At 41.1% G+C, this 24,793-nt stretch overlaps 2 protein-coding genes across 2 annotated transcripts; both read left to right on the top strand.

Annotated features, from left to right (window-relative positions):
- The first annotated feature begins 6,265 nt into the window (after positions 1-6,265).
- LOC138002800 (uncharacterized) lies at positions 6,266-11,935 on the top strand. Its single transcript, XM_068848779.1, has 2 exons — positions 6,266-9,334; positions 10,547-11,935. The coding sequence occupies exons 1-2, from the start codon at positions 6,266-6,268 to the stop codon at positions 11,525-11,527; spliced, it is 4,050 nt and encodes a 1,349-aa protein (XP_068704880.1). The 3' UTR covers positions 11,528-11,935.
- Positions 11,936-21,753: 9,818 nt separating this feature from the next.
- Positions 21,754-23,407, top strand: LOC138004311 (syndecan-2-like). Its single transcript, XM_068850787.1, has one exon. It carries the CDS (start codon positions 21,899-21,901, stop codon positions 22,592-22,594), a length of 696 nt encoding a protein of 231 aa, XP_068706888.1. The 5' UTR covers positions 21,754-21,898; the 3' UTR covers positions 22,595-23,407.
- The last annotated feature ends 1,386 nt before the right edge of the window (positions 23,408-24,793 follow it).

Genomic DNA, 24,793 nt, shown 5'->3' with positions numbered 1-24,793 from the left:
GAATCACTCCTGAAGTCCTGGACTGATCAACGAGAATAAACATTGCTCCTATAACAGTTGAGCTCTCTTCGAAAATCTGTTCACTTCAAGGAAAAAAAAACAAAACAAAACAATCTATATATATATATATTTATACAATAACCAAATGAATGCGCGCGCTCTGATTGGTCAATCAGCTATCTTTTATGGTGCCAGTAAACTCATGGAAAAATCGCGCGTCTTCTGAATTATTATAGAAAAGCAATAGACCACAGGTTTCTATGGTTTATAGGCATGATAAACCACTTGGGATGTTGGGAGAACACTCGAAGAATTCGTAAATCACTCGCCTGCGGCTCGTGATTTACGAATTCTTCTCGTGTTCTACCAACATCCCGCGTGGTTTATCAGCCTATAAATCATAGAAACTTGTGGTCTATTACTTAAAGATATATACATTAGACCAATACTCTTGTCAGGCAATTTTTAAGGGTGTCCTTGAGTCCTTAGTCGCATCTTCATCAAGTTTTTTCAATTTCGCTCGAATTTTGTATTCAGGTTGTATACAAAGACTCCCAGTTTCGCTGAGAAAATGTCTTTTAAATAACGCGGTGTCATTCTGTTGACGATTTTGAACATCATAAGGGCTTTTTGCTTATTTCTTCTCTCCTTAAGATTAGACCAGCCAAGTTTATTGAATATTTCCTCTTTTTGGAGTCAAATAATGTGCACTGGTAATCACCAACCCGGTAAGGTTGTCACCAATGCCATTCAAAACAATGCTACAGTAATCGAAGTAAGGTTTAACTATAGATTGGTATATGTTTAATAGGCTAGATATTGGAACGAAAGGTTTGATCTTTCTCATGAAACTTATGCCAGACCAACACTTTCTTTGAGACACTTGCAATGTGGGTATCCTATGTCAGGGTTCATATACCATATATGGTATGGTCCCGTACTTCTTATGTTTTTACCTACACTAATATAAAATAAAGTGTGCTAAAGTCATTTTTTTTCTCTCACGGCTTCGAATTCAGTTGCCTTATTCTAAAGCTGCTCCATTAGTAAACAGCCATTACCCTTCCTGGCCTTGGAGAGATTTGATCTGCATAAAAAGGGGGCAGCTGTATTACAAGTTTCATAAATATACCCTGGAAGCCACCCTCCTTCAAGTATGCTCTGCCGTTGAAATGGCGCCTGGTCCAAATGTACTGATTGGTGCCTATTTGAAAGGAACAGCCTGCTTCTGTCCCTGAATTCAAGAATGTGAACGTAAATTTGGTGAACTGGCGTTTGACACTTGTCTATTAAAACAAACAGAGATAACATGGCGAGCGTAATCAAGGAAGTGATCTATCTCGGTTTTGACTTCAAAAGCTTTGAGAGAAATTCATTTTAAGAGCAAGACAGCAATGAGTTTTCTCAAGGAAAAGAATATCGTTAAGAAAAATATTGTTATGAAAAACTGAAAAGGTTGAATCAACCCTTTCTGTCGGGAGTTTTTTTCCTTTAACATATTGAAGCTATGCGGCGAAAAATGTCTACTTTGGATTCGCTGGTTTGGGAGATTATGATCAGTGCTCAAATTGACATTTAGATCAGTTTTAAGATACCTAAGTCGTATAGACTGGTTAATTTATCTAGATTTCTCCTAGGCTGTACGGTATCAGGAATCGAACTGTCAACTGTCCATGACACACGGCGAGACAACACAATCTGACAAGAAGTAATTAACTTGTCAAAAAAATCTGACAGCGGTGCATTGTCAACGGACCAATCAAATTTCCCGTTGCAGGTGCAACGGGGAATTCTGAACGCGTCGGTCACTACCGAGAAGTAAATGAAAGCACGACGCGGTGGACGCAGTACTTTTTCATTGTTTCGAGGTGTTTGAAACCTCTGATCAATCACGAAGCACGAGTTTTTGACAGGACTTCTCAACCCTTTTTTACTACGTATGAGTGTTATGTGAGGGTCTTTTGTTTTATCAGGCAAGTGATAGTAATTTGAAAAGGAAATGAATCTAAAAGGTAGAACTTTCGAAGAAATTTACATAATAGGGCGTAATGGAGAGAGAGACGTTTTCGCCTGTCAAAATCGTCTTCCAAAAAAAGTGATTCGGTTAACGAGGCCCTTCCAGTTTCAACTAAATATGGAAAGAATCGGGCTATGAACTCGCCTAATGGTTGAGGTTAAGAGATGTGCAAGTGCCGGTTTTAGATTGCGATGGACTTTTCAAACACTTGAGAGCAGACATTGCTGAAATAGATACTCTTTCGCTGAATTATTAGGTGTCCAAATTCGTTTTAATCCTCTAGACCCTAAGATACATGCTCCTGGCCAAAATGGAGCACTCCGATTGACTAATAGCCTTATGAATTATTAATGACTTTGAGAATTAATGATCAAGGTTTGAAATGCCTCTAGCCATTCGCTCATTTGAATGTATTGTGTATTCGCATAAGTAAATAAAAAGCTTGAGCAAAGAGGGCGTTGCTAAGGACAAAAACGACTCGAAATAAAAATGTACTGCACGCCCTGTGCATGCGTTATCATTTTAGTTATTTCTTTGCCGTTGTCGTCCTGACAACAACGTTAAATTTAGGGAGTTTAAGCAACGACAACGACAACGAAAATGCAACAAAGCAAGATTATGAATGGTTAGAAAAGGAAAAATACGTTTGTTGTAATTTTAAGATTAAAGTGTTCATTGAAACGATTGGTCATTTAAGTGGACGGGAAGAGATGTTAAAAAAAAAAACCACGTGCTGACAAATTACAAAAGTTACAAAATAGAGCAGCACGGATTATTACTAGGGCTGATTACTCTATTCGATCATCGACAGTGCTAAATTCTCTAGAGTGGTCTAACTTAGAAAAGGCATTTGTTAATTACGATGTTTAAAGTATTCAATAATAACTCTCCGACGTATCTCCAGGAGTATTTTCATAGAACCTCAGAAGTTCACAATTATACTTTGAGGGGTTCAAACTAGGACTTCCAATTACCGCTTCCTAAAACGAATTTTCTTAAACGTTCTTTCTCTTATAGAGGTGCAAATGCTTGGAACCAACTGTCAAATCAAATACGTGAGATAAGGGATCTTGCAAGCTTTAAACGTGCGATATCCTAGGACACATTTTACATCGCTAGGGCACTGTGACATTTTTACATGGCTTGTTTCGTATTATTATATAATAGTAAATTATGTTTGTTACCAGTTATTACTATTGTTTGAATTTCTTTGACATTAAATAATATTTAGCGCTAAGTTACACCTAGTTCATTAGTCGTTTTCTTGTAATTTTTTAGCATTTATGTTTTTGTATTAAATAAAGTTGATTGATCGATTGATTGATTGATTGATTGATTGATTGATTGATTGATTGAGTGCGTTAAAACCCCTCACCCCCCCTCCCCCCCAAAAAAATAAACCCCCACAGTAATAACTTTGCTAACTGATCACAACATACGAACAATCAGTTATCGATTAAATGCAGACCGCTGGCGCTAAAACAAGAGCAAGTAAGTCACAATTGGATTAAAAACAACCTGTAAAGAAAAGAAATTGAGGTCGTGTCGCAACTTCGTTTTGATAGAGTGCGTGTGATGATTAAAAGTATGTGTTCTCAGAAAGAATCCTTACTTTAAGGGTGCTTACTTTAAGTAGACATACTGTAGTTTTTTCGAGAGGAGCTTACGCAACCTTCCCTTGAACAACGCATCCAGGTAACTTTCCCCATACATTGGGCGTGAAGGTGGTGGTATTGGCACAATTACGTTCCCAAGACTTTTCTTGTCAAGACTTGTCCGAGAGTAGGACACTCGCAAGAGAAAAGCCCTGGGAACGAGGTTGGGTATTGGTACTGTGGGAGTGGTAGTTGTAATGACAGTGGTAGTGGTAGTGGTAGTTGTAATGGTACTGGCAGTGGTAGTGGTAGCGGTAGTGGTACACGGCAAAAACACCCTTGTTTTCCGGTAATTTTACCAAACGTTTAATGGCAGGAAAATGACGCGTTCATAGATCGTTTTCTTGTTTTTGTAAACGCGCAGAAAACTCGGTGTTCACTATTAGTTAACAGAGGGAAAATAAGCTGTTCATACCTAATTTTCCTGCACGAGGAAAAAAGGTTTTAACAGTGTGTTTTCCAGCACATTTTACCACAGTTATCACAAGCTAGAAAACGAGGCGTTCAGCGTATGTCTTTCTGAAGTTGTAAACGCAATGAAAACATACATTCCACGATGGTTTTCCTGCAGGAGCATTACACCGGAAAACATGCTATTTTGCTGGGTGTTTTCCCCTGTTTTCCGGAGCGTTCTAACATGGTATTTTCTCCCATCCAAGTACTAACCCCATTCGGAGGAACTTAACTTCAGTTGACACTTGGTCTAGAATCAACGATTGTGATCTTTGTGCTAAATCCGCACATGTATCTTGCATGTCAAACTTTATAACACTTGAAAGAGAAAAAAAAGCGAACTAACAAAAACCCGGTGTCTTGCCGTCATTTTGTCACAGATGCATCCTTTGTTTCGTGAGTTGTCAGTATTGAACACGTAAGGTAACTTGATCAAAGGCGGCCGCTAAAATCCATGTCACTTTCGATTTTGCGATTTTACTTGTACGACCAAAAGTACGATAGAAAAATTGAACGTAACAAAAGTCTCCCGAAATGTTTTTCGCTTACGGTAACTTGTTACATTCGTGGCACAAAATTTATGATGTTTACATCTCGCAAATTTTGTTGCTGTTTGCAAATTGTTTGATTCTCGATCGACAATTCCTAAAAGTTCCTTCTGTTCTCCTTAAAAACTACATATCAATATTTATTTACTTTTGCGTCAATATTTGTTTTGCATAACGCAGACTAACAAAATCTGTACCTTGCTTAGTTCGCATTTTTGAGCATTAAAATAGAATTTTTGGTCGTATGTTCCTGACAGCAAGTCGCATATTTTGACGTCCGCCATCAAGATACTAACCCAGCTGGAAAGGGCTTAACATCAGTAAATATTGGTCTTGGAAAGCTGTGAGAAGCTCAGAATACACGCCTAAGCTTGTGGTGAAAAAAAAGTTGTAAATGATCAACATGTCAGCTTTGAAGCCGAATGTTTCTCGATTTCCTTTTACTATCTTCAATCTTTCTGGGTTTAGTATTTTACTGAACCACATGTCTTCTCAGGGGGTATTTAGAAAAGATATCTACCAGGGCACTGAAATGATTTACGATACTAAAACAATATCGTGTACTATTAGAGCTACATATTACTAGTACGCAAGGACAACTTGAATCTCCTGAAAAAACAAAACGCACCGTCAAGTTACTGAGCTACCACATGTACGCAAAGCGTTCCTACTCAAAAAAATATCCCGTATCTCCTTAATTGCCTCCCCCCCCTTCCCCCCCCCCCCTCCTTCCCACTAGGCAAAAATTCCGTATCCCTACAATTTTTTTACCTAAATATCCCGTATCCTGATCGCTTCTCGGCCTTTTGGCTAAGATTAGTTTCTCGGGAAACGGCAACGGTCAAGTACCATTGTACTACGTACGGCACTTTTTTTAGTGTCATAAGAGGCAGGCACAGAACAGTTTCGGCTGTTTGTTCTCTCGAGAAGCGATCACTAGGGTTTTTTGGTTTTGTTTTTGACAGTTTTTTGTTCACCTCCAGTGTAGAATCACGACGAACTTTTGTAGTTTCTGAGAACTATTTACTGCTTGTAGCTTTTGTTGAGTCTTGAATCGATGATAGAGAGAGATTTGGCGATTTGCACCTGGACTGGACTACTGGATTTAAGCTTGTATTCTTAACGAGATTTCAAGTTATTGTGGAAAGTTTGGTACCAAGTTACTCTAATACTGAAATTGTAAAATTAGAAATTTGGACTGGACTATAGAACACGCAATTGCGGAATTTTAGATTTTTGAGCATTAAGAGTGTCGGAAACAAGACAATTAGTATTGATTTAACTAATGTTGATGTTATGATTGCGAGATATCTGTCCGGAAATCGAGCGTTACTTTCTGTCTGCTCCGATAAATAAGTTTGTTTATCTTTTGCGTGAAAGATCTTTATAGCCAATCAGCTTACGTGTGATCAAGGTGCGTCCATGAGATAAGGGAACAATTGATTGTAGTTCTAGTCGGTTATAGACCTAACCTTGTTGTGTACGCGAGAAGATCTGAGAGAATTATAATCTTGAAAAAAAAAAGTGAGTGTGGGTTCCTCACTTATTCCCCACATTAGTGGCACCTCCGACGGGACACTTTATCTACGAATATGGAATCTAAACTCAAGGCTCTTGATGCCGAGCTTCAACTTTTAGCTCTAACGCGCGGCAAGACTGACACAGTTGTGGAAAAGGGAAACAACGACAAAATAGCCCGCCATAGAGAAGCTTTAAGGAAAATTGTGGCGAACGTCGAAGATCTAAAGATGGATATTGAGAAAGGTAAGCTAGAAGCAGCAGAAAGTATAGAAGATGTGAAGGCATGGGGTGCATCGATCGAAAAAACAATTGATGAAGTAGATTTGCAAGTAGCGGATTTAACTCGTTATCTGGAAGAAATTGGAACTAAAGAGAAAACCCAAAAGCTTGAAGAGGAAGAAGCCATCCTTGCCAAAAGGCGGGAGGACGAACTGCAATTTGAAAAGCTGAAACTCGAACAGAAGTCAAAATTGCAATCATTAGATCAACCTACCGCGAAGCCTCCCAGTAAGGGAAATGTAAAAATGCCAAAGCTGGTTATCACTAAGTATGACGGCACTTATGAAAAATGGCTCTCCTTTTGGAATAAGTTTGAAGCCGAAATAGATGCAGCGGATATTGCACCGGTTACAAAGTTTGCCCATCTAAAGGAATTATTGGAAACTAATGTGTGTGAAACAATTGATGGCTTGCCCTTTAACTCCGAAGGCTACGAACGCGCTAAGAACATCTTGAAATCTAATTACGGGAAAACGAGCGAGATCGTGCGAGCTTACATCGATAACATCAATGCGTTGCCGGTGATATCTGGAAGCAAACCAAATGAAATCCACAAGTTTTGGCAAACTTTGAACTATAATGTTCAAGCTCTAGAGACTCTAGGTAAACTTTCTGGTTGTTTGTCTATGGTGCGTGGGGTTCTAGACAAGTTGCCGGGCATAAAAGCAGATCTCGTGATTGGAAAACCAGGATGGCAAGACTTGGGATTCGCGGAGCTAATGCGATCGTTAGAAGAATGGAAAGCTATCCATCCAATGAAAGTAAATGAGTCGGTTCACGAGATCTCTCCATCACAGCCCTCACATCTGCGTTCTCGGTCTCCACGTCCGCCGCGCCCTCCTCGTACTCCTCGCGATAATAGTTTCTACGCGCAAGACCGCGGACCAATCTCACGACGCGTGTGTCTTTACTGCGATCGCGAGACTCACAGATCCTGGGAATGTGACAGTGTGACATCTCCAGCGGAGCGCAGAAGAATTCTACAAAGCAAACGCCTGTGTTTTAACTGCACTGGAACACAACACAATCCATCACAATGCCGTAGCCGCACATCGTGCGTACACTGTAAACAAAAGCATCACTCGTCTATTTGCGATCGTTCGACAACAGCTGGACGCCAAACAACAACCAGCGGTGGGGTGGCGTTAACTGCGACCCAAGAAGGAGAGAAAGTGTGCCATCCCGTTGTGCTCGTCAAATTGAATGGCGTGACCTGTAGAGCCCTTTTGGATACCGGGGCAACTGCCTCTTATGCCTCGGGATACATCTTGGATCGATTAAATCTTGTACCGTCACGCACTCTAACGCGACAAATACAAACTATTGTGGGCACCGTTACCAAGCGAACCGAAACCTACAATGTTCAAGTGAGTGACACAAAAGGAAACTATACCATCCCTCTCAGCGCAAACAGGATAGACCGGGCTGAACTGTTGTGCGTGGAAAACCCGAACTACAGGGAAATGATCAGAAAATACCGTCATCTGAAAGGCGTGGACATAGAAGACACTGACACCAAGAGCCTACTTCCGGTTCATGTTATTCTGGGAGCGAGTGATTACGCGAAGATTAAAACGTCAACATCCCAGCGTACTGGATCCATTGGAGAGCCTGTGGCCGAGTTCACTCTCTTTGGGTGGACCATTATGTCTCCAGGAACAGAGCAAAACCTTGACAGCATGTTCTTAGCCCAAACGACCTCAACCAGTTATGAAGAGCTCTGCCGCATGGACGTTCTAGGGCTCGAAGATAAACCAAATGGAGATCAAAGCGTGGTGTATGAAGAGTTCATCGAACAGCTCAGCCGCAGCCCTGAAGGCTGGTACGAGACCGGCCTTCCCTGGAAAGGAGATCATCTTCCCTTGCCCTCTAACAAGTCGGGGAGCTTGAAGCGACTCGGAAGCCTAGTTCAGCGACTGAAGAAAACAGGGAAGCTTAACGACTATGATGCAATCATCCAAAAACAGCTACATGAAGGAGTTATAGAAGAGGCAGAGATGCCAGCATCTGGACGAGAGTTCTACATCCCCCACAAGGCTGTTGTAAGAGAGAGCGCCGAAACTACTAAGATGCGGATTGTATACGATGCCTCAGCGAGAGCTTATGACTCAGCTCCCTCCCTAAACGACTGCCTAGAAGTTGGACCACCCCTACAGAATCAGCTGTGGAAAGTACTCTTAAGAGGAAGGTTTCATGCAGTAGCCCTAGCCGGTGATATTCGCAAGGCATTTCTTCAAGTGCGTATCCGCGAGCAAGACCGAGACGCACTGCGTTTCCATTGGCTAGACGGCAAGAATCCCTTACGTATTCGCACCTACAGGTTCACCAGAGCACTATTTGGCTTGGGACCCTCGCCTTTTCTGCTTGGCGGCGTAATCCAGCACCATTTAAACACTTGTAGAGCTGATCACCCTGATACTGTTGCGGGAATAGAACGAAAACTTTATGTAGATGATCTCATTACTGGCGGAGGAACTGTCCAAGAAACCGAAGAAAAGAAAGCTAAAACAACCGAAATATTTCGCCGGGCCACCTTTCATTTGCACAAGTGGCACTCAAACATCCCTAAATTAGAGATCTCAGAGGACGCCGGGAATGAAGATGACTTGAGCTATGCCAAACAGCAACTAGGAGTAAAGTCCAGAGAGTGCGGTCTGCTTGGTTTAAAATGGAATAGATCAACAGACGAAATTGCAGTCACTATTCCAGAAGAAGTTGCGCAACCTACTAAACGAGGGATTCTTGGAAAAGTAGCAAGAATCTATGACCCCCTTGGTCTGATCGCGCCAATAACCTTACAAGGAAAGCTGCTTTACCGAAATGCCTGCGAAGAGAAATCCGCTTGGGATGCACCGTTATCGGTGCCTTTAGAACAACTGTGGCAGAAGTGGGAGCGCTCTTTACCACATGAAGTTTCCTGTCCAAGAGCACTGACCAGCGCCCAAGAATCAATCGAGGAAATTGAACTCCACGCCTTCGGGGACGCAAGCGGAAAGGGTGTCGCTGCTGCTGTTTACGCCGTCGTCAAACAACCAAGCACTTTAAATCAAGGACTTGTCGCGGCGAAAGCAAGACTAGCGAAGCAAGGCCTAACTATACCTCGACGAGAGCTGGTCTCGGGACACATGGCTGTAAACCTCTTGAGTAACGTACAAGACGCACTTCAAGGCTTCCCAGTAACTTCCCTACACTGTTGGCTGGACAGCAGTGTTGCCTTGTACTGGATATTAGGTGGAGGGGACTACAAGCAGTTTGTGGCTAACCGAGTACGGAAGATCAGAGAGCATGTTGAGGTTATCTGGCGGCACGTACCAACTGAAGACAATCCTGCAGACCTTGCCAGCCGTGGTGGATTGGTATCTAAAGAGAACCAACTATGGTGGAGTGGACCAGAGTGGCTTAGTGACCCTAGGAAATGGCCAGAAAACCTTGTCACCGCACCCAGTAAGGAATCCAACCAAGAGGTGAAAACCACAAAGGAATTATTCGCCTTGGCCGTGAATTCTGACGATGAGCTCGACGAACTCCTTGCCAAAAGCTCATACTGGAAGACGTTGCGAGTGTGCGCCTGGATCATGCGGTTCGCCCAAAATGCTAGAACAAAGAGAGCAAACAGAACAAAGGGCCCTCTCACAACAGAAGAAATTGGAAAGCAAACCCTCTTCTGGTTGATGCGCGCCCAAAGCCAGGGTACTGCAAACATGGAAGAAGACCGACTGAGGCTCAACTTACAGAGAAACAAAGACGGATTGCTAGAGTGCCGTGGAAGACTACCAGGTCCCTATCCGATCTACATACCAGACGCAACGACCTTTGCTGAGAAATTTGTTCAACACGCCCACAAAGCCACACTCCATGGGGGAGTGGGGCTCACTATGGCTAAAATCAGAGAGGAGTATTGGATCCCACGCCTTAGACGCCTTGCAAAGAAAACCATCAGGCAGTGCTACGGGTGCAAGCGTTTTCAGGCAGTTGCTCTCGCAGCTCCACCCCCTGGTTTATTGCCACCTGAGAGAAGAGAGGGATCAAGTCCTTTCGAGGTAGTGGGTGTTGATTTTGCCGGCCCCATTAAGTACCGCAAGTCTTCGCGAGCAGATGGGAAAGCCTATTTGGTGCTTTATGCCTGCAGTTTAACGAGAGCTTTGTACCTAGAAATCCTACCAAATCTAGAAACCACTACCTTCATGGCAAGCCTAAAGCGATTCATCGCTAGACGAGGACGACCATCTAAGATTTTCTCAGACAATGGAAGGACTTTCGTGGGAGCGGCAAAACTGTTGAAAGAAATCCAGAAAGACGAGCAAATCCAAGACTACCTAGCATCAGAGAAGATCACTTGGAGATTCAACCTGAGTCGAGCACCCTGGTGGGGCGGCCAGTTCGAGCGACTGGTTGGCCTTTTTAAACGCGCTTTCTACAAAGTGATTGGGGGAGGAATGCTGACCTGGTCAGAGCTGTCCGAAGTTGTGCTCGATGTGGAAACTCACTTAAACCGCCGCCCCCTATCGTATGTGGAAGATGACGTCCAGCTCCCTCTACTGACCCCGTCCTCCTTTCTATTCCAAAGATCTATACGCCTGCCTGAGCGACAGCCGTGGAGAGAGGAAGATTATGATCTGCGAAAACGGGAAAGGTACCTCAGGACCTGCAAAGATGCCTTGTGGAAGCGCTGGACGCGGGAATACTTGGCCGCACTGAGAGAACGACACACCCACAACATCCCAGGTACACACAGGCCACTGAACGTAGGAGATGTCGTCATTATCCGTACAGAAGACAAAAATCGTGGGAAGTGGCCCCTTGGTGTTGTGGAAGAGCTGTTTGAAGGACGAGATGGAAAAGTGCGAGCGGTGAAGTTACGCGCGGGAAAAACGTTCTTGGAGAGACCAATCCAACACCTTTACCCACTGGAATTAACCTGTGATAAAGTGCCAGAAAGAGCTGCAGCGCCGCCACTGCTTAATGCTGGAGCATCAGTTTTCCGTCCAAGGAGAGATGCTGCTGTGGCTGCTACCTTGCGTATTCAGGGTGTTGCTGAAGATGGAGAACTTTAAAACCAGAGAATAAGATCGAACTATGATGTTGCATATAGGCATTGAGTGACTCAAACTTCAAAAAAAAAAAAAAAAGGAAAAACTACTTCGTTTTTGTTATACTATACTTAAATGAACTGATCAAGTTTCCTCTGATTACATGTGCTTCCTTGTGGAAAGCACATGGGGGGAGTGTGTCGGAAACAAGACAATTAGTATTGATTTAACTAATGTTGATGTTATGATTGCGAGATATCTGTCCGGAAATCGAGCGTTACTTTCTGTCTGCTCCGATAAATAAGTTTGTTTATCTTTTGCGTGAAAGACCTTTATAGTCAATCAGCTTACGTGTGATCAAGGTGCGTCCATGAGATAAGGGAACAATTGATTGTAGTTCTAGTCGGTTATAGACCTAACCTTGTTGTGTACGCGAGAAGATCTGAGAGAATTATAATCTTGAAAAAAAAAAGTGACAGTGTGGGTTCCTCACTTATTCCCCACAAGAGAAATGGAGTACAGATGTTGCCTTCTTGTCTTCGCCACGACAGATTTAAACAGTTTTCAAGGAACAAGTGTCTTTTTGTCTTAGCCACGGCAGATTTAAACAGTTTGCAAGAAACTAAACCAGGATTACGGAACCGGACTTCGAATACAGGGCCCGGTTGTTCGAAAGCCGATTAAATTAATCCAGGATTAGCGTAAACTTTTGTTTCATGTTTTCAACGTGTTGGTGAAAATTTCCTTTGCTTATTTTTGTTTTTCAAGATTGACTTATTCTAATGTAATGTTTTACCGAATATCAGCCTTGAACAGCAATTGGGAGTAGAGAATGAAACTCCTTTGTTAATTTTTAACCTGAGATTAGCGTTAAACGGTTTTTGAACAACTGGCCCAGAATGATTGAACTGTGATTTTTAATAAGTTTTTCGGATGATTTAAGGCTGATCTTGAAATTTTGGATGAATAGAGTTAAAGAAGCAACTAAAACTGTGGGATTTGAATAATGTCTTCTTCAAAAAATAAATAAATAATCCCGTATCCTGATAACCCGCTGATAGGGCTTCGTTGTTTGCATTTGCAAATTTAGCAACATTAACAATGAGTTTTTACAACAAACAACTTCAAGTTACAGATTTATCTTTCTGGTAATCTTTAGCTATTTTCCGAAGTTTACCTGTAGTTGAAGTTCACGTTACTGGACAATTCGTGTTAACTGTTTGCGCATTCCATGGATAAGCCCTTGTAGGCGTCTTTTTGGACTTGAGACTGGTTATAGCCAACTCGGCGCTGCGCGCCTCGTTGGCTATTTACCATCTCAATCGATTTGGAAACGCCCTCCGTAGACAAGCCCCTCCAAAAATAAGCCCCTTGAAAAGGGCCTTTAAGAAATATAAACTCCGGGCAGGCCCGGGCTTATTTGCGGAATTTACGGTAATTGTTAATTATGCGGAGCGTGAACATTGCGTGATTACAACTCATTGCACTTACGACAGACAAGATATTGGAGGGTCACGCATCTTGATTGTCTGAGAAATTCGATGATGTCTACAAGCAGATATGGTATGACGTACGGATACAAATATGTCAAAGGGACCGTAAAATTTTTTGTTGACTGCTTGAAAGCCATTATGGCCTGGCTTTTAAATTGGTCAGTCTTTCTCAATTCCTTTGCGCTTGAGTTTTTAACGGTTTCATCACGCATGCGTCGCAGTGTAATCGTGCACCCGAGTTAAGCACCCGAGCATAACACCCGAGCACGCAAGGCCTCTCCAGTTTTGTTGTTTATGAAGAATCTAAGCAAGTGTAAATTAATTACCTCGCCAGCTAACCATGTCAAGAGCAGGGCTTTAACATTGCAAAAGCACGCAAAGAGGCAATACTGATAAAACGCGTGGGTGTAACCTGAAACTAACAGCCACCGATTTTTAGTGGATGAGCTAACAAAAAGCCATCATGGTTAATTTATGTTAATTATAATTATCGCGCGACTACACCCGGACCGTGAGATTACCATCTCCATCACGATCTCTAGGAGTCACCAATTTGTGTGCAACAGGTATGCTGCCTTGGTAACTTCACCATGGAGCCTTCCATGTGGAGCCGTCGCCATCGCTGGTATCTGTCGGCCTTTGATCTGCGCCTCTGCGGTTCAGGCTAACTCTAAAGCTGAGCGTCTTGTGTGGTTGTTGAGACCAATACCGGTGGGAAGGACAATCCTTTCCACAGCCTCTGCTCCACTTGAATTCACTTTGCCTTGTACCGTGCCCATTTTTCGTCTGTAATGCCATGCATAACATGTACATACATCATAACATAATACAACATACTGAATAATATTTTCTTTACTCCGTCATTCAATACAACATGAGATTGCGTGATGTCACGCTTACCACAAAAACGCACGAAATTGCAAAAATGACGAAAACAGCAACCGGCCAAGCATTTTAACTGGTCAGGCAAATCACAACCATAGAAATTAAGGTTAGCAACCATCCCCCTTGCTAAGTTCGAAGCGACCTAAAACAAAGAATAGATCCCATTGATCGGTCCGCCTTGTAGTTTTCCTTGTTTTCTCAATATAGGACACTTCCACAAAACACTGCACGACTCCGAAGAAAAAAACCGCAGAACAATAATCTTATAGCTGTCTCGCAGGGGTCGATTAGACAGATTAGATCGCGAATTTCGCCCAGGGCAAGCATCTGAGCCATGCTATCCAGCCCCGCTTTCAAATTACAGCCTACTTTGAGCCTGTAAAGACTAAATGTATGTAAATGATTTCGCCCAGACTAAAAGAGGAACTTGGGCATGCCCATCAGTCGGTGCTATTGTTATTATTAAACTGTATTTTTCGCACGGATATGAAATTCAGCCCAAAAGCAGATTAATCAAAAGTAGTGGTATGTCACAAAGAACGATTATTTGTTCCTTAATAAAGGGTTCTTCTGAATGCTTATTCTTATGTTTTGTTGTGAAAGTACTACATAAATGAGATATAACCATTATTTTGGCAGTCAACCGTTTCTCGCTAGTTTCGACATCCCGCTAATACGAACAGCTGCTAAATCCCCGAGAAAATTATAGACGTTTGACTGTAACAAAATTCCCGTTATTACGGATTCTCACGGACGCTCGCGGCTCCCGACAGCACAATTTCACTGTTTTAACTCTCGTCATAAAGTACATCAGTCAGCACCTTTACGGTAAACATTTGGTCAGAATTATTTCAAATTATAATTTATTCTTTCTTTTTTTTTCTCCATGCCTTTTTCACTTTGGCTTCGTTTCGTTCCTAAAGTTCTCTCATATTCGCTCACTCTTTTGCTGCGCATCGCGATCGAAGAGTCCTTTTTCTTTTTCTCTTAAGGACAAGGACCTGTATTTATACAAGGGGACTGTCAAGGAAATGAAACTCCTCTTTTACATGATCCGGGATTTTTTGCGGAAAGTACACACGCAGCAAGGTGCATTTTCCAGTTTTTCTGTTTTTTAACACCGACCGGCCGACCCAAAATAGTAAACGGAGAAAAAAAGGGACAGCCTAACTTGCGGTGTTTGCGCCAACGCATCTGTCATTAATGACGTCAATTTCTAACTTTTGTCCACGTTTGATTATTATGACATTTTAGTCAAGCATTTCAAGAGAACAAGTCCTGTTCCCAGGCTCTTCTACACTGGTTACAAAAGAAAAGGAATCGAAAAACAATTGAGGTTGAAAAATAATGAAGATTGAAAAGGCACCCCATAAATTAACATTTCTTACAAAATAGAGGTTTCTGGATTCTTACGTCATAACAAAACAGCTATTTCCGGGATCTTTCATGCCGGTAGTTGTGTCTTAGCGGATGTCAGCGGGACACAAAAACCACGGAATATTTATATTTTTTGCCGCACTCATCCGGGCTTGAAGTCATCATGAAAGTGATACCGAAATGATAACGGAATGTTAGCCAAGCAAACTGTTGCCAAGTATAAAGCTTGGGAAAATAGACTCTGCACTTATGAAATTATGGCTTCCGTGTCATGTGAAATGGATTCAGTTTAACTTGGCAGGTAGACTATTGACACAACCACAGTTGTCAAAGATATCATTGTGTGGTAGTTTTGTTGACAGCCGGATACACAGCAGTTTATAAGTATCATATTTTGTAATTTCCAATAAAGGATTCTTTCAATAACTATTACGTAACTACAAAATTGAAAGCATACTATAGAACGCTAAATATATAGAGCCGGGATCTGATTTCGAAAAACACCGGTGACATTCAGTGAAGTATAGAAAAGTAAGGAACCTGTGATGAGCGAACAAAGCGAGCGTTTTACAAATTTAGTAAAACGTCAAACATTGCCAGAAAAATATGATTTTTTTAGATGAAACAAGAAGACAGAAATTTTCTATAAATAACAAAACCATTCTTTAAGAAATAAAACAAGTGAATACACCTGCACCCCTAGTCGTCATTTACAACTTGTTTGTTGAGTAGCCGATCTTTATGCCATTTATTAAAAAAAAAAAGGAATGTTTTTTTTTGGAGAAGTTAACTGAATTACTGCTTTTCATTTGTGTGATATTCGCTTTGCTTTTTTTTTTTTAACTTAATATAGATATTCTTACCGCGATAGGTCACTTGGTATAATATATACCCGGCTTGCTCGGAGAGAACACTAAGCGTTATTCTCTGGGGAAATACGTGGAGTTAAGTTTTTCATTAATCGGAGGCGGGACTGATCCATTACCTTGTCTTGATAAAACGTCAGTCTATGTGTTTACGGAAAAAGCATAAGATTTTTTTCATGGAACGTCCAATCCCGCCAGTCACTTCAAAAATTAGCCTAGAGAAAATGGCCTTGTTATGTTGTTCCTTGCCTTTCATTTTTAAATTCTCGTCCCATAAATTTACAAGACTTCGATTTAAAGGGGGAACTTCCTAATTGTACCACTAGAAAACATAACATTTCTGTAGTTTTGTGACACGTGGGTTCTCCACTCAAAATAGTGCGCAGGGAGATCGAGGCGTGCGCAGGCGAAATGCGTCGAGGAAGGAAGTTGTTGTGTTGCAATGATTCAGTTATGTTTTCATACTGTGACAGACCCCGTTTTTCAGACCACGCAGTGAAGTGTTCAAACACAGCAACTTCCTATTCTACAATTTGAGACCACGCGAAAATCAAGCTTGGGTGGGCGCCACCAATTGCACCTGTCGAAAAAAAAAATTGTACCTGTCGAAAAAAATATTTGCTGCCGGAAAGGCTCTTCCCTCAACTCTCCAGCATTTACTTCACTCTATCACAAAACGGTCTCGAACCTTGCAATGCCACACGATTGCCTCCAAACTGTTACCGACAAAAATGTCAATTATCATTCGCCAGTCTAAAAGTGGAATTTCGATTTCCTTCATTTCGATACTCATTTCGATACTGGATCAAGTAGGAACTGCAGTTGACGTTTGTAGGCGCTTTCCATTATGGCTTACAAAAATCATCCGGATCGGATGAAAAGTTTTAGCACCAGTTTTTGACTAAGCTAGAGAGACCGTCTGTTCTAATGTAAGTAGAGAACGGACCCTCTGATTAGCCTATATTGGGTCCCTTTGCATAGTCGCTGAAAAGCTACTTAAGGCTCGCCATAATTTGAGATCCGTTCTCATTCTCGCGGCAGTTTTGTACGCTAAATCCCTCCCTAGCCGAAAAAGAGCAGTGAAAATATACAGGCTAGTTTAATAAAAAAAGGAAATAAAACCATACCATTCAAACATCAAGTGAAATCCAGGCGTATTCAAACTAGACAAAATACAACTCAGTTTGATTTCTGAACCATTCCATGTGGAATGGTCCGTACCATTCAACTCGATCAGGTTCTAATAAGAGTTTCCTGAATTTTTTCCATGCATGTTAAATTAATGATCTGTATCGCAGTTGCGAGCTATTGGCCTAAGCGGAAAATACCACCATAATGCTCTGTTTGTCTAGCCCAGGCTTTGTTTGTCCACCCAAATCATGCAGGAAACAATGCGTATTCAAATTTTGAGTGGACAAACAAAGAGTATTATGGTATTTTCCGCTTTTAAGCAGTTTCAAAGGAAGGATGAAACCTGAAATCCGGGCTTGGTCGATCTTGCATGAGTCGAACTGTCATTTTTCGACTCCTGTCAAAACCTGGTTTTTTTCTTCGGCTTTCTTTGCAACTACTCCCGTGTAATAAAATTACTCGCAACTTTGATGATCGTTTTTGCTTGCTGTTATTACAACTGCAATTCCGTTCAAGATGTCTGTAGTATATTGTTTCACAATCATTCTGTTCGAATCCGGGCTTCGAATTGTGGAAGTGAACTTACAAAGTTCGTTTTCAGTCGCTTTTTTCCTCCTCTTCGGCCAGGAACAACGTGTGTCTCGCAGATAATTAATGTTGAGATTGCGGTGCCTCATCGGAGTCTCATAGCGCACCGATGGCTCAGTTGGTTGAGCATCGGGTTGCCATGCGGGAGGTCGTGAGTTCGATTCCGGCCGGAACCAACACTCACGGTCTGCCTATGAAATGACATCGGAACTTTATGGTTACTCTTTCTTGTCTTCTCGGATGAGAACGATAAACTGTAGACCCCGTCTCATTTCACTTCAATGTTTATAACCCTGTGGGACATAAAAAAGCTTAAAAACAACCCACACACTTCTCGCAAAGAGTAGGGCATGAAGTGTCATTGCTCGGAGATACTAGCTATATCAAGTTTTACATTGGAACGAGGAAAAGTACGACTTGATTTGTCAATGCAATTTGATAGCAGTAAGCTACAGCTTAATTCTTCTCCACCGAATACATTATGCGTTTGAACTATTGTAATGCATGATTTTCAAATGAGTGGTTAGCACCGAGCACAAATTAAAGAAGACCGACACGGCTGGTCAACCTTGTTTTGATTATTATTTTAAAACAATAAATTAAATTATTCTCTTTATATGACAGACCATGAAGGTCTCTTAACGTGTTCTCGGAACTAAAATGAAAAATGAGATCTAACATTAATGATTCCGTTTTTAGTTGATTACGTAAGGAGAAAATTACTGGGCAAGTTCGCGACATTTCAGTTTGTCGTGGTAGCAAAAACCTCCGAGAAGACAAAAGGCATCAATGAATATGCCTTATTTGCTTCCTGTACAAATACTGGCATCCGTCATGTATTTTTTTCACAGCCGAGTAATGATGTTTCAGATCTATTTATACCAGGTTATGATTTAGTTAATATATTTAAGGCTACCACGGGGAAAACACCAGAAAGGGAAAAATGCATCCTTAAAACTGTTACCACATAGAGGTGAAAGTGTAAGGCTCGATACGTTGGAATTCCTGTCACCTTGTCATATCCGTTTTGAGATATTAGGGGACTCAGAAAACGATGACGGCTACAACAGCGACAACAACACTTCAAAATGTAACTTTCCGCTATCTTAACAATTTGTCAATTATTCTATCTTGTCAAGAGTGAATGAGATAAGAGTGTTGTTATGGCATACGTGGGCTCCCTAGTAAAGTCACAAACGAGTCTATTTTTAGAATACCCCTTCCCGCGTATATCCCTTGTCATGCCCATGAAAAAACATGGCAGTAGCAGTCGCGCGTGACATGGCTTCTTCTGATTGGTTAAAATTGGCAGCCCTTCTGTTTGTTTCGCGCGCAAATTGTCTCTAAAAATAAATCCATGTATGATTGTACTGCTGGCATGGGGAAATTGAGGGTTGCCCAATATTGCATTTCCACGCTAAAAATTGGCAAATACCGCGTTCAAAGACAGTTAAATACCGAACCGTTTTGCTCTGCGAGCCCGGATTACCTTTGTCAATAGAGCAAACGTATCGCGATCTCGCAACCAGGAGGTGCTCTGATGAGGCGCATTAGATCCCTCATTTCTCAATCCACTTTAGTACAAATATGTAACGCTTTAATACAACCTCATTTCGTTCACTGTGCCCCCGTTTGGGATGGATTGAGTTCTTATCTATGTGAGAAACTACAAAAATTGCAAAACCTAGTAGCTAGGGTTATTCTGCAAGCCAACTGCGAGGTAAACTCAAGTCTATTTCTTGAAACATTGAAGTGGGACCAGCTATCATTATAAGAAGAAGAAAGCATAAAGCTGTAATGATTTTTAAGTCCCTCAACGGGTTAGCCCCAATGTACTTGCATGAATTGTTCAGTGAGCGACACACAGACTATGACTTGCGTGATTCTTTCCGTAATTTAAACTTACCCAAGCCGCGTACTAACTATTTGAAACGTAGCTTCAGCTATAGCGGTGTCTTACGATGGAATTGTCTTCCTGAAAGTAAGTATTAGGGCGATTAGATTAACTGGGCAGTTTAAGAAGCAAATCACCCGCGCACTTGAAACATTCGATTCCCACTCGGCAATTTTGTAAATCAGTTTTTTATTTTAATTTTTACATATGATTGTTATTAAAATAGTATTGTCATTACTGAAGATTTTTAACCGTGTTTAAATAAATTTCACTTTGTTCTTTCGCGGAGTACCTCAAAGAAATAATGTACTAAAATGATGTGTAACACACGCGGAGTACGACCATTTTCCTTTTCTAAACCAATCATATTCTTGCTTCTCACTCCCCACGATCTTTTCAAAGTCTGCGCAATTACAGTGCAACGCGCCTTACCGTGGCCACCCAACAAAATTTCACATTTGACAATTATGTGTAAATACGTCAACTCAACAACCCATGCAACGGTGTTCAACTTACAACGGTGCGAACTTTGCAAGGAGGCGTGACTGTCAATCCAATTCACACATCCTGATTGGCGGAAAATTTGTAAAAAAAACTTTGTTCGGTGGCCACGGTAACGCGCGTCGCACTGTAAAAGTGTGAAATCTATGAGTGAACAAGAGAAGAGGTTATGTTGCTCGCTTATATAATGTGCGCGCTTTGATTGCAGATCTTTTGATTTCGTCCACTAATATGGCGGCGATGACGTCACGTGAAAACCTACGTCATCGACTCTCTGTGGTTAACGAAAACAAAAAGGCTCTTTCATTGGCTTCTTGTATTCGTCCACCAGCATTCGTATATTGCATCACTGTTATCCGTGTCCCTGGAGATTGATTGTAATCCATCTCAGTCATCTCTTTCCTGAAAAAGGCCGATTTGGCATTTAGAAATACATGTACTATATTATTTGTCAAAATTAATAAAAGTCTTTCCAGTTTTCCAGACAATCCAACAACTTCAATGGTGATCCTACCCTCAGATGTAAAAAAAAGATAAGTAGGAGAGGGCAAGCTTTTTTTTCTCTCTCTCTCCTTTGCTTAAATTTGACTAGATGGCCCCTATGTAAATTCCCGCTCCTCTTTCCTCTCCCCAACCCCCTCCTCCCGCGGGGAAGGGTAATAGTCGTTTAGCTCGGGATACGTTTTCGGTAAAACAACTGACACGAACGCACAAACGCAAGCCTAAAAAGAGAAAGTCAAAAACGATATTATTTCCCACTTCATCTGCAGCTTTTAACACTATGTCGACGGCTTTGATTGGTTTGCCAGGAGGCCGATTTGGAATTTTTTGTTAAACGCAAAGGCCTTATCGTCCTTATCGCGTTTGAAATTACAATTACCACAGTAACAGTAATCAAATCTCTTTATATTGTACACCCAAACAACTACGCTGTAGAAATGAATGGTATTTGCTGCTGTAAAATGTGTAAAATTGGTATATTTTAGAACCGATCGCTGTAAACAAACTTTGAAGTAATTTTAGGTGTATTATGAACGTTATCAGATACTAATACGCAATAGGATTTTCAATATTGATGTCATTCAATTTGCCTGCTAGCAGGTACCACGAAAAAACAAGGGAACCGCGTTGGAATAAATCTTTTATTTAGACTTGTTAAAAGTTACTTCTAATTTAAAATAATTCGCTAATAATAGTTGATAGGACAGTCCACAAATGTGCCTTCCGGTAATTCCCGAGGAATCTACCAACGAGGCGGCGCCCCATGACAAAATATCGCATGCATGTTAAAACTTACCACGCGGTTAGTTTTTGGGCCCGCCTTAAACTTCCTGCGGGTAATTAATCCCGCTTTTGTGTATTGTTTCAGAGGTGCTATTTTTAATCGGAAGGCGCATTGACCAAAGTGAATTCCCTTTCAAGTGAAATATTACTCCAAAAATGTGATTGGTCATATGTCAACTCTGGAGGCTAACACTGACGTCATTTGATTGACAGAAAGTTGGAAAGAATGCACAAGGTAAATTTCTCGAGAAGGAGACTGTCGTGAGTGTGGAGACGGTATAAATCTTCTATTTGCGAGAATAATCCAACGATTAACGAAAAGAAAAAAAACGACTTGAAGTCATTTTCAAAGTGATTAAGGACATTTGGACTTACAATGAGGCCAAAACTGCTTCTTTTCGTCTGTGTCGCTGTCTCTACTGCTTTGCTGAGATTCGACGGCGCGATGGCGAACTATGAGGGATTGATAGACATCGACGATTCGGTACCAAGCACAAAAACTTCTGACACGTGGAAGCCGATGGGTGAAGTAGATGAAGAAGACGAAGATGATGGTTCAGCCGAAAGTGGTAGCGGTAGTGGCGAGACAGACGGAGTGGATGTTTCTGTTGCGAGCGCCAGTACCACAGAAACTTCGGCCACAACACAGGGCGAAACTACCACCGAGATCACCAACGATATCCCAGAAAAGACTGAAGAACCCACCGAGAAACACACAGACAACGGTATCGACGATTCAACAAGCCATGATGGTGAAGACGATGTGGGATTTGGTGGTGTGGGCAAAGAACCCAACTCCGATGATTCTGATGCTTTGGCATTGAAAGAAAACGAAGGTGATCGCGTCGGCGACGTCGGCGAAAAAGGATACCGCGAAAAAGGAGTAATAACAGTTCTCACTGCTGAAGTTATTGCAGCAGTTGTCGTGGGAGCTGTTTGTGCCGTTATTCTCATCGCTTTCCTCGTATATCGGCTCCGCAAACGAGACGAAGGCAGCTACGCATTAAGTGATGTTGGATACAAAGACACCTATAAACTACAAGGCGATTATGGAAAAGAAGCTTTCGTTTGAGGCAAAAGAATAACGGTGACTCTTCATTTTACGAGGTGAACCCTTTTTTATTGAACAGTAGGTACGTTTTCTTAAAAATGGCGACAAAACATCTCCTAATTACCAAGATCGAATTCGCTTTGGAGAGGCGTCTTCCTTCTCTCGGCCACATTTTCTTGTTGATCATATAATGCTCGTTACACAGTCCACTACACGTTGGCTAGTGTTCATAATTTTGTAATTTTCGAAGTTTCTTTATACAAACGAAATGGCCACGACATTTATTTTCGTATTGTTTGAAGGTTTGACAAGCGGTCAGATTCGTGAAACAACTTCGAAAGGTTTTGTTACCATGCAGACAGATGCAACTTTTTTTAAAATCATATTCTTTTTAGAGTACTATTATATAATTTAACAGCATGAATTGTATTATAAGGTATATTCCATGAAGAAACGTATACAGGTTTTTTTGTGAGGACAACGCGATTGCTAATTATAATTAGCCAAAGCGTTTGAAAGGCGCCGCGCCATTTCTTGTTTTTGAGCTAGTCTCGCGGAAATTAGGGGTAAAAGGTTCGATCCAAAGGGAGATTACTTTTATTTTACCGCTCTTGGAACGGTGGATTAATTCTTAAGGCTCAGTGTTGGCCGAGAGGCGTTAAAACTTGGCCATTTAGGCGGTATTTATTACGTCAATTTTAGCAGATTCCCAGGAAGAATATTCACAATGTAATTATATATACTACTCTTTTTGCACACCGCACAATCCTTGTCAAAAGCGGTGTGCATTAAGGCACTGCTTTTTATAATAAACTTTTGAAGTAATTTTCCACATTGTGAGCACTATTTTTTTTTTATTATTACCCAGCACCAAACTGAGAGATGTTTATGAACATATTACAACAGCGATATGTCGTGGATCAAATATTTTCTTATCCCTCTATGGTCGCCGAAGTCTTTAAATCCGCTCTAGTTTGACATCCTTTATAGCTGAAGCACTTTAAAATCTCTACATTGCTGTGCTTAAACCCGACATTGCTGGTTGTAATTCTATTTCCAATCTATTCTCATGACCGATAAGCTTCATAATTTCATTCAAATTTGCAACTTTGATTTAATTTCCCCATCCTGCAGGGAACCTGATGTATTTGAATTAGCTTTCGTTTCGACAAGCTTTTTTAAATTCCAAATCCCTTGTTGTGTGCGACATAGGGTACCAGAAGGTTTAATATTTTTATCGTTGTTTTTCAGACAACTGGCTCCTTGAAGGTCGGGCAATGTTATTTTTCATCGTGAAATTTCATTCGGTGCTCAATATGAAGTCCTTCACGCCCCTAATTTTAATCCTAACGTTGCCAACTGAAAGACGTTAATTGCTTTTGAACTAGTCTGTGCAAGATATCGAATACTTCAGGATATTCCGTTATAACAACGGTCTATTTCAAGAATAATGCGTTTTTATATTCCGTAGAGGTAGAGGTCAGATAAGCACATTCAGGATCTGTGTAAGTCTTGTTTGCTTCAGAGTTCTTTGTAATGGAAATGTTGTGCAACCCCCTTCCTTTCTCTGCTGTAAATAACACTTGTGTAAGACCCTGACCAACGGAACTGTTTTGAAAGTGGAAACATGACCAATGAATCAAGGGGAAAAACCTGTCCAGCAAGGACATTTTCAACAGAAAATTTTAATATTCAACATGCATGAAGTAGATATAAGAAGCAACATGCATTCATCTGAAAGATTGATTAAAAAAAAAATTAATGGGCTTTTAATTTAAGAGGGGGTAGAGTGTTGCTAATTATACCTCCATATAAAGATACAGAAAAAAAAGTTCAAAATAGCTCAAACTTTACTGAAGATGGAAGAAACAAAGGACAATATAATAATAATTGTCGTGTGGTTGAAAGTTATGGGTAGGGTGCCCATTTATCCTTTTCTGTAAGGGTATTTTAGTTGCCATGTAGTTTCTATCTGAAAACAGACAGGAGAATGGAAACATCCTGTTGACCTACCAATTTATTAGCAACATAAGATGTTTGAAAACTGCACTTGTCTGCTCTCAGAAATGCAGAAATGCAAATCTTGTATTACAACTTTCATTTCTGGTACAATCATCCACCTTGCTGTGTTAATCTCTTGCCCTCATTAATGAATTAAGATAGAAGAAGTAAGTTTTTATGTCTTCATTAATTGGATTTTAAGGAAATTGGCAGCTTCTT

Source organism: Montipora foliosa, chromosome 5, assembly GCF_036669935.1.
Source record: "Montipora foliosa isolate CH-2021 chromosome 5, ASM3666993v2, whole genome shotgun sequence".
Classification (NCBI taxonomy): Eukaryota; Metazoa; Cnidaria; class Anthozoa; order Scleractinia; family Acroporidae; genus Montipora; species Montipora foliosa.
This window is presented reverse-complemented; position numbering and strand designations above follow the sequence as displayed.

Excerpts from the sequence above, each read along its gene's own strand:
- LOC138002800 (XM_068848779.1), top strand. The coding sequence starts at position 6,266 with ATGGAATCTAAACTCAAGGCTCTTGATGCCGAGCTTCAACTTTTAGCT. Across the intron at positions 9,335-10,546 it reads CTTGGGATGCACCGTTATCG|TACCGCAAGTCTTCGCGAGC; the intron begins GTGCCTTTAGAA and ends GGCCCCATTAAG.
- LOC138004311 (XM_068850787.1), top strand. The coding sequence starts at position 21,899 with ATGAGGCCAAAACTGCTTCTTTTCGTCTGTGTCGCTGTCTCTACTGCT.